General features: G+C 42.9%; 2 protein-coding genes across 2 annotated transcripts; both read right to left on the reverse strand.

The window, feature by feature from the left end:
* Positions 1-663: 663 nt before the first annotated feature.
* Positions 664-7464, reverse strand: sqlea (squalene epoxidase a). The gene is made up of 11 exons (XM_070912611.1): positions 7186-7464; positions 6559-6817; positions 5243-5420; positions 4374-4470; positions 4153-4266; positions 3457-3628; positions 2915-3010; positions 2239-2381; positions 1800-1896; positions 1589-1676; positions 664-856 (listed from the first exon to the last, which is right to left on the reverse strand). Exons 1-11 carry the CDS (start codon positions 7462-7464, stop codon positions 664-666), a joined length of 1716 nt encoding a protein of 571 aa, XP_070768712.1.
* A 1482-nt stretch (positions 7465-8946) lies between these two features.
* Positions 8947-13516, reverse strand: LOC139290492 (uncharacterized). The gene is made up of 14 exons (XM_070912283.1): positions 13470-13516; positions 13092-13168; positions 12912-12984; positions 12553-12665; positions 12424-12449; positions 12053-12190; positions 11785-11894; positions 11592-11687; positions 11413-11496; positions 11209-11335; positions 10958-11063; positions 10032-10214; positions 9839-9913; positions 8947-9411 (listed from the first exon to the last, which is right to left on the reverse strand). Exons 1-14 carry the CDS (start codon positions 13495-13497, stop codon positions 9328-9330), a joined length of 1320 nt encoding a protein of 439 aa, XP_070768384.1. The 5' UTR covers positions 13498-13516; the 3' UTR covers positions 8947-9327.
* Between the last annotated feature and the right edge of the window lie 1297 nt (positions 13517-14813).

A 14813-nucleotide genomic window follows, 5' to 3' on the forward strand; every position in this document is an offset into this window, starting at 1 on the left:
CAGTATCAGGAAGGCAGGAAATGATCATTACAGGAAAGAATGTACTGCAGACCTTTTTCTCAACAACATACAATAATAGTTTGCTGTTTTATGACATCCCATCAGTGCTTCAGGTTTAAAATGAGGCATTCTTGTAATAAAATATACCATCACTACCGTATCAAATACAGCCCAAATTAGCTCAACAAGGAAAATATACAGCAGAAAAGTGGCTCTATTGCAAAATCATCGTTATAAAATCCAGTTGCCATGTTCCACATAGCGGTTCTGTTTGGCAGGAATAATTCCACAATATTGAATATTCAGTGTAATTCAGGGTGTGGGCTAATGCACTGTTATGTTGCAGTCCTCTAGCATATAGAACAGAGTGTGTGGGTGAGCACAAATAGGGCTCCACCCAGGCATTGTTGCATAATATGTCCAAATTGAAAGAAGGCATTAAGTAGGACATTAAGACACCGACATCTCCAGTAAGGCAGGGGCACGTTGTAGAAAATCCTCAAGGATAAAATCATGGTTTAAGATGCCTTTTTCAGCAAGAAGGCAAACATGGAAACTACTGACAAATACCAACGTTTTTTGCAAGTTTTGTTTTGCTTAAGCCGTAGCTCTGTTAAGACCTTACACTGACTTTGGTCTTTCTCTGTCCAGTTGTGGTGCTCCTCAGTACACCAGGTACTTGAGTTCAGAGTAGATGAGCGGAAACATGACTGTGCAAGCTCGGTACAGGATGGCTCCGCTCTTGAATAACGCCCGAGGTTTGGTGCTCCACGACTCAGACTTGAAGTTGAAGTAGATTGCGTACATTGCCACGGCAAAGAAGTGTCCAATAAGGGTCATGGGTTTGGGCGTCAACCTGGTGAAAAATCATTCGACAAAATGTTAAGTATCCTGTTTTTAATCGTGTATTTAAAGGAATAGTTTGATATTTTGGGAAATGTGCTTGTTTACATTCTTGCTGAGAGTGAGATGGGAAGATCGATACCACTGTCATGTCTGTACAGTAAATGTGGAGCTATAGCCAGCAGCAGGCTAGCTTAGCTTAGCACAAAGTCTGGAAACCAGGGGGGACACAGATAGCGCTGCTCACTGGTACCAGATGAGAAATAGTCCAGCATATAGCCTTCCTATAAAACCACACTAATTTTTACACTTTGGTTTTCATACAGAGTTAACATATTATGCTAGCTTTAGCTTAGCATAAATACTGGAAGCAGTGGGAAGGGTAAAAATAACAAGTTGTGGTTTTACAATGGGGTTATGCACTGGACTATGTCTTGGTCAGTAGCAGTAACTTCCTGGAGTCAATAGGAGGTTGACAATGAGATATAATGTGTGACGGTAGGCAGAATTTGGACAGGGCCAAGCTAGCTATATCCGGCCTTTATGCTAAGCTAAGCTAGGATATGGTTGTACAGATGTGAGAGTGGTATTAATCTTCTCATCTAATCCTCAGCAAGAAAGAAAATAAGCGTATTTCCCAAAATGCCAAACTATTCCCTTAACTCAAGCCTGCTATTCCATCATGCCATATTAGAGAAATTCTGTCTATCCTATGCTATTGTGGAGGACATCATTTAATGCTTACACTGAGAGGAGTCCAATAGGCCCGGCAATGCACTCTCCTCCAAGCTTGAAGTACTGGAAGCAGGCTTTTCTCAGCTCATGAAGAGAATCTGGTTAACACAAAACAGGCAGAATCAAAATGACCATTAAATGGTGTTTGAAATGATTGCAGATTTTGACTTCAGTGCTTGTTTTCCATGTGTTATTAGATGTAGAGGCAGGCAGAGACTCACTGTCGGTGGCTGCAAACAGCTCGTACAGGGCCTGGGCCAACACATTCACCACGAAAGAATGTGATGACTTGCGTTCCCAGTGGAATTTTTTCTTTGCCTATTGAGAAGAAGAAGAGAGAAAAAAAAAAAAGCAGAGTGTAATATTGCACACTGGTCTGCAGCCTCTCACCTACAGGGGAAAAATAGGGCAGGCCAAATGTGATGCAGTAGAGGCTCCAAATATAGCTTCTACTTGCTGCCATAAACAAGTTAGTTCTATGTTGCCGAAAAATCAATGAACCTTCCTGCAGGCACTTACACAGGCCTCATTTATTCTGATTTTATACATTTTAATAGCAGTTTTAATGTGAAGGCTTGTCAGTGTTGATAAGAATAAAGTCTATGGGGGAAACAGTGAATTGTTGGCATGAAAACGGTCAGGCCGAGTTCCTGTATTCACCTGCAGCATAGCCTCGTCGTCGTACAGCTCCGGGATGTTCTTGAGCAGACTCCTCCAGATGCGAACGTCGTTGAGAGCGACACTCATCCCTCCTCCCGTCAGAGGATGCCTCATGTTGTAAGCGTCGCCCAGGAGAAGCACGCCTGTGAACAACAACGACTGCTGTTCGTCTTGCATCCAGAAATACATTACCAGTTGTTGTCTTGTTTTTGTTTTTTTTCCCCCCCCTCAGCACTTTGTAATCATCCAATTAGTGCCAAACACAGTCAACAGGGTGATGTGTGGAAGATGACTTTTAGTGTTTCACTCTGCTTTTATTTCAGATGTTTTGACAGTAAAGTTCTTCATGCTAAGCTAACGGGCTGCTTGCTGTTGTCATACAGATATGAGAACTATGTCGATCTTCTCATCTAGCTCTCGGCAAGAAAGCCAATAAGAGTATTTCCCGAAGTGACTATTCTGTTCGATTGAAGTGTTGTTCTACCAGGTAAAAAAAACCCCCACAAAGTTTTAACATTTTTTTTTCAATTGAACTTGAAACGCAGACTAATTGAAGTTTTATCATATGGTAATGACTGAAGCGATGCACTGCTTTCCAAGACATCGTACAGTACTGAAATCAGTTCAATAGATTCCCTCAAGAACAACAACACAGCAGTCAATAGCACTTCAGTACCTGGCTTGTTGACAGGGGAGGGAGGGAGGAAGCTGGCAGGCATGGACCTGAGTCGATCGTTCTGCAGCGCCACCATGAAAGGCTCCTTTAAATGCTCTGGAGGAAAGGAGAGAGAAAAGAGAGAGCGCAGGCGGTCCATCACTCAGCCGGCTCCGTGGATGAAAAACCCCAAAGGTGCACCGGAAAGAGCCTTTTCTTCTGGTGTCTGAATGTACACTTATCAATGCATCAGTGTGACTGACTCCGCCATTTCAGCTGGACCTCTGTCAAGGTCGCCGGAGCGGGCGCTTTGATAATTGTGGCTTTGATATTTCAGCTGAATAGCAGAGTGCACCATGAATGTCAACTCCTTCAACTGTACAACTAGCACAGGCAAGACGTCTGGGCATATTCCTGCCGACTGCACCGCCACGTCTGGCATCACCGCCTCATGAAACCCTCATTACAAATTTCGATCATTTATCACTCCAGAGGCCAAAGGTCATTTTATTCACTAGAACTGACTGTATAAAAATAAAACCATCTTCAAAATGAAGTTGTACCTGGCAGCTGAGGGTATATCTTCTCAGCCATGTACTCCGAGAGGTTGCGAGGCATCTCCCCCCTGATGTCCACGAGCACACGGGTGTGCGAGGAGGAGACCTGGTAGATGAGCACCGGGCTGGGGTTGGCCAGCACCAGCTCAGCGTGGTTGGCTTTAAACTGGGGACAGTCCTGGAGAGGAGCACAGTGATAACTAAGATAATAATACCATAAACCCAGAGCCACTGTTGTGCCACAGAGTTATTGACTGGGCTGAAGACATCTTGTTTCAATCAATATCTAGAGACTTCTTATTTCACTGGAGGTGGTGTTTAACAGTTCATCTGTAAGGCTTGCACACATTATTGATTTCCCAAATCAATCAACACATTGCACTTTAAGTGGAATGTATCCTTCAAAATGATTCATAGCCAGAAGTACAGATTTGAACAATTTAGGGTTTCGACTAATGATTACTTTCGATATTATTATTATCATTCTGTGTATAAAATAATGAAAAATGTCAGTTATAATTTCCCAGAGCCCGAGGTCTTCATGTGGCAAAGAAAAGCAGGATATTAGGAAAGATTCACATTTGAGAAGCTGAAACCATGTTTGGCTTTAAAAAGAATTTGTGTCAATCGACTAATCGATGGGTGGACTGCCTCAGCTCTAGAACAATTTAAAGCCACCTCAATGTATTCAGCGCAGCGTACCTTCATAAGGCATCCGACAAAGTGGGAGGAGGTGTGAGCTTTCCCGGACACCAGACTCTTTCTGAACTTGGAGAAACAGCCATCGGCCACCACGGTCAGCGCCGCCTGGATTTCCTGCAAGGACACGGGTTCACACGGTCATCACAGACCCTCTGCGCCTCTTTCCACATGGGGAGGTGGAGATGGATGGTGGAATGTAAAGCTCTGCATGCACTTCTCACCTTGACGTCTCCCGTCTCTTTATCCTTGTAGTGGAGTCCGGTCACGCAGCCGTCCTCTTCCTGCAAACTGGTCACGGTGCCTTCCACGAATGTGACACTGGGGGGCGCAATTACACAGTTAGGAGACATCACCTCCACATGCCAGTATAGCATGGGCAGCATGGATAGGAAGAAATGACTGAAACAAAAGGATTTTGATTGTTGAGCAAGAGCTGTTGAGGCCTTGTCAGTAAACCAACATTTGCTTTTCTTAAATTAAAGCATTATATATGAACCAACCAGTGATGACTATGTAAATAGTCTGCTACACGTGAATACAACTGAAATATGTACGATTAAAGTGAAATAAAAAGACGTCACGTCTCATCCTTTGGGTGTTATGAAGGTCCGTTTGATCTGTTTACTGAATAACTACATTCATTGTTTGGACACATAATAAGCCCAATATGTGCGTTGTTTTGGGATCAGAAGTAAAGAAAAATCTAGCAAGCAAACCTAGCACTCAGTATTTCACTGGTAATGTAGGACAAGAAAGTTCATCCTTGAACTTGGAAATAGCAGTTTGGCCAAAAGCTCGCAGTCTGCTCACTAGCTTTGATCTGGAGCTTAGATGATGATTAAAGGTGCAGTCTGGAGGAAGCTCCAGAAAATAAGCTAATAAGTGGATCTTGAGATTTTGTTTTGGTCAAACTAGTCATGTAGTCTGGCTTTGTAGGGCAGAATAAATGAGCCATGTGAACCACCAGATTTTAAATTATACTGCGGTCCCTTCTTCAGAAACAATGTCAGCCACTCAGCCAGTGGGCCAGTTGGCATATGAACTCTTTTTTTGTTGTTGTTGTTGCTGTTGTTCTTGTGACTCTGCTCACTTTGGCTCGGACAGGGCGGCTCTCCTCAGGCCCATGATGAATCGGCCGTGATGGAACGCGCGTCCACACTGGATGCTTTCCTCCGCCTGAGGGTAGGGGATCTCCACCTCTGTGCTGCTCTCTATGTCGTGGATCACGTAGCCGTTCACCAGATGGGCATCCAGACCCTCCACTGAACCTGAGGGCGAACACACGCAACAGGCTACGGTTTCACAGCGCACATTCATTATTCACTCAGCCGGCTCCTGCTTACATACAGCATGTGGGATGTAACGCGTAAATACAAAATGGGACACGGGTTAATAGCTACTACCTTATTAGCTACTAGATTTAGTTTAAACTGACGTTGCCCCTTGTTCCTATTGCTTTTTAAAGTATATAACTATAAACTGTCACAAATATACTGTATCAGCTTGTTCCAGCTATCTGATATGATGGCCGAGTGAAACATGTAAACCCATGACTCCATGTTGTTTATGGCTGCACTAAATTCCACTAAATGGAAATATTCTGAATGTATTTTACATCATTTAATACACATTTACCACCAAATTACTCCAGAAATATTTGGTATTTTCAGAAACTTTGTGATATCCACTAGAATATAACTGCATACATATTACAGAAAATAAATTCCTACATAAGAGGAATATGATGGTGATGTATGTATGTGATGATGTAATCACTGTCAACTCATTACCAATTACCTCAGACATATTGGAAGTCCATATGAGCATTCAATAAATATCAAGGATATTCCTGATGAGGAATTGCTCACTGGCTAAACTAAAGAAACATAGTTTCAGGCCCACTGAAATTGATCATCTAGTCACTTAGATGTATACAATTTACTCTGGTTTGGTCCAGCTGGATGAATTTGTTAATGACTAAATCAGAGGAGATTCATTGTGGATGTGAGGTTTGACTCAACTCCTTCATTGAAAGATGTAACTGATTGTATGAACTATTAGGAACACTGATATTTTTAATAAAAAGCCATTTTCTCATACTGCAGTACCTTACTAAAACTATTCTGATCACAAATAAATAGAAGCAGGTGAGAATTAGAGAAGCAGCCCCTGAGACTTGGTGTCAAATGGTGGTGTTTTGTGTTATTTTTTAACAGTTTAACCCCCGAAAACTCATCTGCTCTGCTTCATTGGGACTGTGTGGGTCACATTTGATTGACAGCCCTGGCAACATGCATGTGTTCGTGCACTGTGTGTGTGTGTGTGTGTGTGTGTTCATCACTCATAGTAAGAAGCTGGTTGAGAACATTTGCAGGTCGACTAACAGTCGCAGCTCCTATCACTGACCTTCCAGTCCCAGGTCTTTGAGTGCCCTGTATCCTCCGGGCTGAAGCAGCTCCCCCACTATCCTGTCAGGCTCCTTCAGGTCCCTCTCCACCACCGTCACCTTCCTCCCGTCCCGGGCTAGGACGGCCGCCATGGCAGAGCCCAGGACCCCGGCCCCGACTATCACCACGTCTGGCTCCGGGCCCACTGAGGGGCCACTGGCTGAGGCGCCCTGCGAGGTAGAGGACTCTGTATCTGCTCTTTTCCTTGTTCTCCGGCTCTAGAAACAGAGGAGAGTGTAAAGTCCACACTGACCTGGACTGTAAGGCAAACACTGGAGAATGTACATTTTATATGCGTCATCAAATAACCAGCTATGTCCCTCTGGTTACAGTTGCAGTCCTTGGACATACAAATAAACATTTAAAGCACTATTATTATTATTATTTCAAATCCTGAAATAAAACTTGAGAAGAAGAAGACATGAGGAGTTTTTCCAGAGTTTAAGCTCACAAAATAAAAATAATATAATGGATTGCTTCACCTAAATGGAAAAAATATGCATCATTTTCATTATTTTCTTCGTCTCTCTTTGTCCTCCTTTGTTCACATCATTAAGCTGACAGGCATGCATGTGAAGGGTCTTACCTTTTTTAAGTTCTTCTCCGCTTTCTCGCTCCTCTGGGTCGAAGTTTGAGGGATCAAGTGGTTGACGGCAGGTAAGAAAGACAAGAGGCTCAGAGGCAAATGAAACACCTGAGAGACTCTGAGCTTGTGGCCGTGGTAATACCTGATGTATGAGAGCAGCAGCCCGACTGTCAGGAACAATGCTGCGGCCATCACAAACTCTTTGTGGGCCAAAGTCAAGACTGTGTTGGATTGTTTGTAAAGGTACGTGAAGCTCGCTATTCCCAGGAAAGTCCACATAATTTGGGATTTAAAAAAAAAAAAAGATCAATGAGAGGGTGAAAGCACTGCTGGGAAACAGGGTTTCTTCAGGCTGACAAAAAAAGAAAAGAAACAATTAATAATTATTCGTCTTTGATTTAGTTTCTCAGGTGCTCCAAAGCCCAGTCAGCCAACCCAAAACAAAGCGTTACCTTCGTAACTCATGATAACTTGTTCTCAGACGGCCAGAGGGATGCTGCTGAATAGTTTATGATAATGAGAAACGCGCACTACTTCGGATTCGGTGGTTTCACGTCCCGCCTCCTCCGCATCTCAACCCTCCAATCGGGAGTGACGTGACGGTGAGCAGAGCTCACGCTATCCGCCGATTGGACAGCGGCGCCGGCACCGGGCCTCCCCTCGGCCGCTGATTGGACAGTCGGCTGGCAGGGATGGTAGTATGATGTGATGTCAGTGGAAAGGTGCGCGTTTCGTTTCTTTTACAGAGACGAGAGGGGACCCGTCTGACAGGACACACCACTCTGTGGAGTGAACCTGGACCATCCGGAAGTCCGCCTGTCAGCTGCTCTCGCGCTCCATCTCGAGATGGCAAGCTGTTACCGTGGCAACTGAAGTTGTGCATACTGAATACATTTCACTATTTATACAAAACACATCAGAAAAATGCTTTTAGCATTGAACGTGTGTGCTGTCGGTTCGTGTGATAGTAAACCTACTAAATTCTGGCTAATGCGTCTGACTCACACACTGGAGACATCCGTGGTACCCAGAAAAAGGCGCAGAGTGAGAGCTCTTACCAGTGCCTTTGGGGTAAAATAAAGCGTCTCTTTGGACTCATCAGAAATGTCTCTGGACACACAAACTGTCAAATAGTGGAAGGAGTTTTCCTGGAATGTATACACAAGATTATTCATCAGGCCAAAAATACTGAGTGGATGCAGCATATCAGTGAAACCAGACGCTGTGGTGAAAAGAATGCTACCCACTCACTTTCTGCCCTGAACTAAAAACCCACTTGCAATCAGGATATAATATCATTTCATCACCGCCTGAACTAACTCTAGAACCAGACCTCTACATGTACAGGGTCCTCCGAATAGCAGCGATGAAACTACCCCGCTCTCACTTCAAAACTGGAAGTTAACAATAAACGGATATCGCGAAATGGAAAGAATAACTTACAGGATTACAAATCATGAATCCATATAGACAAGGCTATGAAATAAATGGTTATATTATGGAGTCCACAATTAAACAATATAGATAGAAGAGTGTCACATTAGACACGGGCAGATGATATAATAGGTCTTCTTTGTTGCAATACTTAAAATAGTTTGTATTCTTATTTCTAAATATATATATGACATGTATATGGCAGTTTTTCTTTTCTATATGGTTTTCTTTCTTTTTTCCTGTTACAGCCAAGTATATACAAACAATGTAAGACTGCAGAAACTACACAATGTAAATAATGACAAGACATTTTGCGCTCTCTTGTAATAAAGTCTAAAAAATGACTTTTAATAGCTAATAGCTGTGTAAACTGTAAGATTAACACGATCACCCACCAACTTCACTGTGAACATGTGTTTTATGACACAGTGAACATCAGCTAACATGAATGTAGCCTCTCAGTGTATGTTACATCAACAGCACTACAAATACGTAATGACACACAGATTCCCAAAATGTTGGATTGAATAAGTCTGTCGGGGATTCGGCATCTGCAATAGCACTTCTTTAGTTAGTGAAAACAACTAAACTAACTATCCCAGTGGGATTAATAAAGTGCTCTACCTCTCTAACACCTGTTTCATCACCAAAACTAAAGCAGAAAAGCCTCAAAAGGTGATACGCAGACACAGGAGAGTGCCGCTTTTATTATATGTAGTGATTAAAGATGGATTCATATTTTTCTTGCTTCCCTGATGTTACTTCCGGCTCGCCGTGCTGCTTGATGAAGGCCTACGAAAACAAAACGCAGAACCTTAGGATATTTGAGACCCTCATCTATCACTTACTGTAGACTTCTTACTCAAGTTTCATGGCACTAGCAGTAAACCCACTGATAACCTCTGGAGCAGACACACACACACGTGGAGATGTCAGATGCAAATACCCCACTGACTGGCCAAAAAGCAGTGTGTGCACCAGTACTGCTGGTTATACTCTTAAGCAGGTTGAAATGGGAAACAAAATACACGTGGTAGATTCTAAGCCAGTCTCTTATGTCTTCCATGTACCTTTCTCATCCATCTGAATTCAATTTTGTTGAAACGATGAGTGGATTTATACATTCGAAGGGAAGATACTTAAAGCGAAGCAAACAAAAGTGTTGAGCTATAAGACAATGGAGATGACAGCTAAATAAACAAGTCTATGATAGTCTTACCTCCATGTCCTCTAAGGTGGCAGAACCGTCCTCCACTTTCTGTCCAATGCCATGACTGAAGCTTGAGTATCGCTCCTATTTAAATCACACATAACCAGTCGGGGACAAAACATAATTACATGAATGTAGCATGCTTCCTTAATGATACTGGGCCTGAAAATTAAAAGTGAATTTCAGTTAGCCGCACACATACCTTCACCATACCAGCAATCAGTCCGTCCTCAATCACACGAACGGCGTTTCTGAGTCCTCTCGCAAAGGCGTCCATGGCTCCGATGTGAGCGATGAACAGGTCCTCCAGGTCTGTGGACTCTCTGCGCACCTTTGCATCAAAGTTCAGGCCTCCTGGTTGCAGGCCACCTTGTTCAATGACGGTCTGCAGACGATTAGGCACTAAAGAGTAACTAGGTTCCTGGGACGCTGTTCTCATCTGAACTCATCTTGCATTGTTGGTGCAGTGCTACTATTAGAGCGTGCCAAAGCATTTATTTCAAAAATCCCTCTTCTAAACACATCTTCTACAAAAGATGGCCATCTGTGGGATTATTTATTAGTCAGAGTGTCCAATAGACATTTATACGAACATGGAAGCTGCACTATAAAATCATGAACATGAACAGTCAGTTCCCCTTAGCTCTAAGGAGTTTTTTTTTAGCCTTTTAAGGTAATTTTCTTTATATTTGTGGTTTTCCAGCCAGCAAACTTCACATCCACTGCCACTGAAGGTAGCTGTTTTCAGCAAAAACTCCTGTCCAGGACAAAACAGCAGAAAGACAAGCTTAGCAGCTAACTGGTGAACACAGCGGTGCATTCAGCTGCTGAAGAGTCCCATATTTTGTGTACGATGGTGTAAATGTTGCACTCACATTCATCAGATGAGCAGAAACATGACTCCAAATTGATGCTAATGTTGCTCTGTGTCTGCTAAAAGCGTACACAAACAACTGTTGGCGAACACGTTCACCATTTCACCTTCATGCAGTGATAATGACGATGCATTTATAGCTTGTTCAGCTGCCCCCAAGTGGCCAAAGAAGATCTACTAATATTGCTTTAAACAAATGATTAGTCTTGTCAACCTTTGCTTAGTACATCAACAAATTAAAGACATGAGCTCACCTTCATGACTAAGGTGGTGTTCCTGATGTCCATGGGGAACTGGTCTGTGTCCCACCCCAGGTCAGGAGAGCCAGTGTTTGAGTCAACTGAACCCAGCATGCCAAACCTGTCCGAGGATGATACAGAAGGCAAAGCTGTCACAGCGCTAAAGATTTGCTTCGGATGTGCCGAAACGGCGACGCAGCAACGTTTTGCAACAGTGTTCACTTCGATATCAAGTTCAATTTCTGGTAACAGTGCAGATGACTCACGCAGACGCCATGACGATATCGTGTTCGTATGAGTGTCCGGCCAGGGTGGTGTGGTTGGGCTCTATGTTCAACTTAAAGTGACTCTCCAGACCATAATGCTTAAGGAATCCTATAACACTCATAGCATCTACAGAAGACAACAGTGCATCATTAAGACTGTTATTAGAAAGCGTGTTTGTTTTGTTGCAACTTGGGGAACCTTACCATAGTCATACTGGTGTTTGCAGGGCTCCTTAGGCTTGGGCTCAATAAGCAACTGACACTTCAACCCAATCTTCTCTTTGTACTCTGGTGACAAATATACAGACGTGAACCTGAAAGTGTGACGCGTCTTAACCAAAACTCTGATTCTGAATTCATCCCGTATTCATGCGCACACTTACGGACAGCCATTTTGAAGAAGTTGGCCATGTGCTTCAGTTCAGCAGCGACGTCGGTATTGTGCATGGACAGGAAGCCTTCCCGTCCTCCCCAAAACACTGAGGGGTACAAATATACAATGGTGCTCGCGACATTGCTGCGTTGAAGGAGCATATGGATATTTTAGACACAGTGACACTATCGAGTCCCTCATACCAAAGTTTTCTGCGCCCAGCTTCTTGGCAATATCCAGCCCCTTCTTCACCTGAGCACCAGCGAAGGCCAGAACGTGACAGTCTGGGTTTGTGGCCGCACCATTCATGTACCTGTTCACGTGAACAAGATGCGCATCAAGAACACAATCCCACCAAAAGGATTCTGTGTCGTTATTTTCACACGAAGTTTACAGCCTGAATGAGCAAGAACCTCTTTCCCTGCCGAACCTCAGGATTCGACTGTCAGGTATCCTGAATAAAACACTGACCTTTGGTGGGCAAAGAGGTTGCAGGTGACCCACAGCACCTTGATCCCAGTCTGGCTCTGCAGCTGGAGAGCCAGGTCTGTTATTTCATCCAGATTCGTGTTGGACTCCTCCAGACTAGAGCCCTCAGGAGCCATATCCCTGCAGAAAACGGAGGACGGATATTGCTCAGAATACTGAACAAACTTCCCTTGTTAGATTTCATGACTTTTAAATACGATTAAATGTAAATTGCACAGGAGAGGTGGACAAAGGAGGGTTCAAAAATATTTTTATTCCCCCACAACACCACTGAGCCAATCCTGCTGGTACCAGATAGATAGTGTAATACTTTATTTAAACCTATTAAAAAGAAAAATCAAGCGGTCGATTACCTGTCATGAAACGTGTAATATTTCACCTGTGAAAACAAGCAGAGAGGAAACACAGTATAACGCACAGTCATTCTAATCAACTGTGTGTAACTGTGACTTTCATTGCAAAATGGAGGCGATTTCCCTCACACCAAGCTTGGTGAAAAACTCAAAAGCAGCCCGGAGTCGCTTCTTGGCCGATTCCATAGAAGTTCCTACATTCCAGGACCGGCAAAGGGTGGGAAACCCAAAAGGATCAGCACCTAAGAAACACAAAACGAGGTCATAATACCAACAACAACAAAAAAAAGACATAACATCTGCTGACTTTAATTTAAACAAACGACTCTACCGAAATGAAATTATAAAAAGATGTACAGCCTAAAACTCAGGGGCCTGCTGAATATTCACTGTGGGGGTGAAACCTGAACCTGACATCATTCACTACCAGGCCTCCACAGACTGACAGCTGACAGGGTGTGAGCAGTTGGGGTCAGTTGTTACAGTACCAGTTCCACAGAAGGAGTGCCAGTAGCAGACCGAGAACCTCAGCCAGTCCTCCATCTTCCTCCCCATCAGCACCTGCACACGGGGAGAAACTGACCTCTGACCAGCCTTCCCACAACACTAACCCTGTGTTCAGTCATGGCAATACACGTGACTTTAACAGGGCGTGTGTGCACACCTACCTCCCCTGCATTGTAGTGTCTGAAGCACATGACATCCCCCGCCCCGGCACTGGGTAGATACGGGATCTTGGGAATGCCTGCGCGCCAGAAATGTTATGCAATATTCAATGAATTACAAACTTCCGTGTTTGACAGCTGTTTCATTGCACACGAGCTACCGCTCCGTCACGCCATGGACTGCGCGTGTCAAAAGCGAGAGGACGGAAGTGGTTCCGGTGTCATCGACCACACAAACAAATCTAAATGATGGGGATTGCACTTTTGCAGAATTCCAACACGGCCGTCATTGTTTACGGCTCGCTGCACTGCGGGCACTTCACGTCCACAACACACACACACACAAACAGCACTTTTGAGCAGTGAAAAATGGTCATTTACCCTCGAAGAATACCTCCTGCGCCGCCATTTCTGGATCACAACTTCTGCGGGTCCTGCAAGTTTGTCCACGTCCGCCCTCCGGAACGAAGAGTGCAGTCCCCTGTTTGCACACAAGGTGTCACTAAATCCCTTTAAAACCCGACCCGCTCTCCAGGTCAGCCGGAGCAGTGGCTGCATTTACTTAAGTGTGTGAAATTAAAGTTCTTATCCCATGCAAAAACCGTATATATGGCCATATGACGATTACGTGTGTACTACCTCTCACCACTACCCGAATCATACATGTACACACGCACATATATTTCTGAACAAAGCAAAAATGTTCATAAATGCTGATATTTAAGTTATGAATACAGGTTACGCTTATATGTTTTTATAACATGCATTACAAATATATGGCTATTTTAACGTATGTTAATTAGGCACCCCAATACCTTAATATTACTACTGGGAGGTAACAGAGCTAATCACTGCACCAACATAGACTTTGGTTAGACAAATATCCCTAAGCATGGAATTTCCTCACATGTGCATGTAAAAAATAAATACTGCAGGTTCCTAAAAATACCTCTGTGTAATAGAAAACATGTCTGAGATAATGATTCTGCTATATTTTCAATTACTTTGCAAAACAAACTAAAAATCCTGTGTGACACTTCAATATCCCAGTGGGCTACATATTGTAGTTGTAATTCATACTGTACATACCTATACCTATACATTCATATATATATATATATATATATATATATATATATATAAAGTGACTTTTCTAGCCATCTTTTCATAATACTGAAAAAGAACAAAATAATATTAACATAATATTTTTTACAATACATGTGAAAAACAGAAAAATATATGTGTAAACACATAGAGTTCATTATTTAATATGTATGTTCGTATATGGCCATACTTCAGATTTTAATATTTTAACAGTCTTGAATAATAATAATAATAATATAATAAGAATATGTTCTAGATTGTAGTGCATCAGTTGGTGATAAAGTAACCACTAAACTTGCAGCATTCAGTTTCTGCCTGTTTTTATCTGCATTTTATTAAAGTCAGTTTGGGACTATCTATTTAAATCTCGCACCGCACTGTAACGCAAATTGTATTCTCCTGTTTAATCTGTCTTATTCTATTTGTAGCTTATTTTATCTCCTATCTTATTCACTCTTCTCAAATCCTATTTATATGCACCTTTTGTATCACCTTGTGTGTCTTTTGTAGCTTAGCTTACGTACAGCACTTTGAATTGCCTTGATGTTGAAAGGTGCTATACAAATAAACTTTAGCTTTGCCTAAAAGAGGACAAAGTAAAACTGCAACATAGCTGAGTTA

The sequence above is a fragment of the Enoplosus armatus genome, chromosome 9, assembly GCF_043641665.1.
Source record: "Enoplosus armatus isolate fEnoArm2 chromosome 9, fEnoArm2.hap1, whole genome shotgun sequence".
NCBI lineage: Eukaryota > Metazoa > Chordata > Actinopteri > Centrarchiformes > Enoplosidae > Enoplosus > Enoplosus armatus.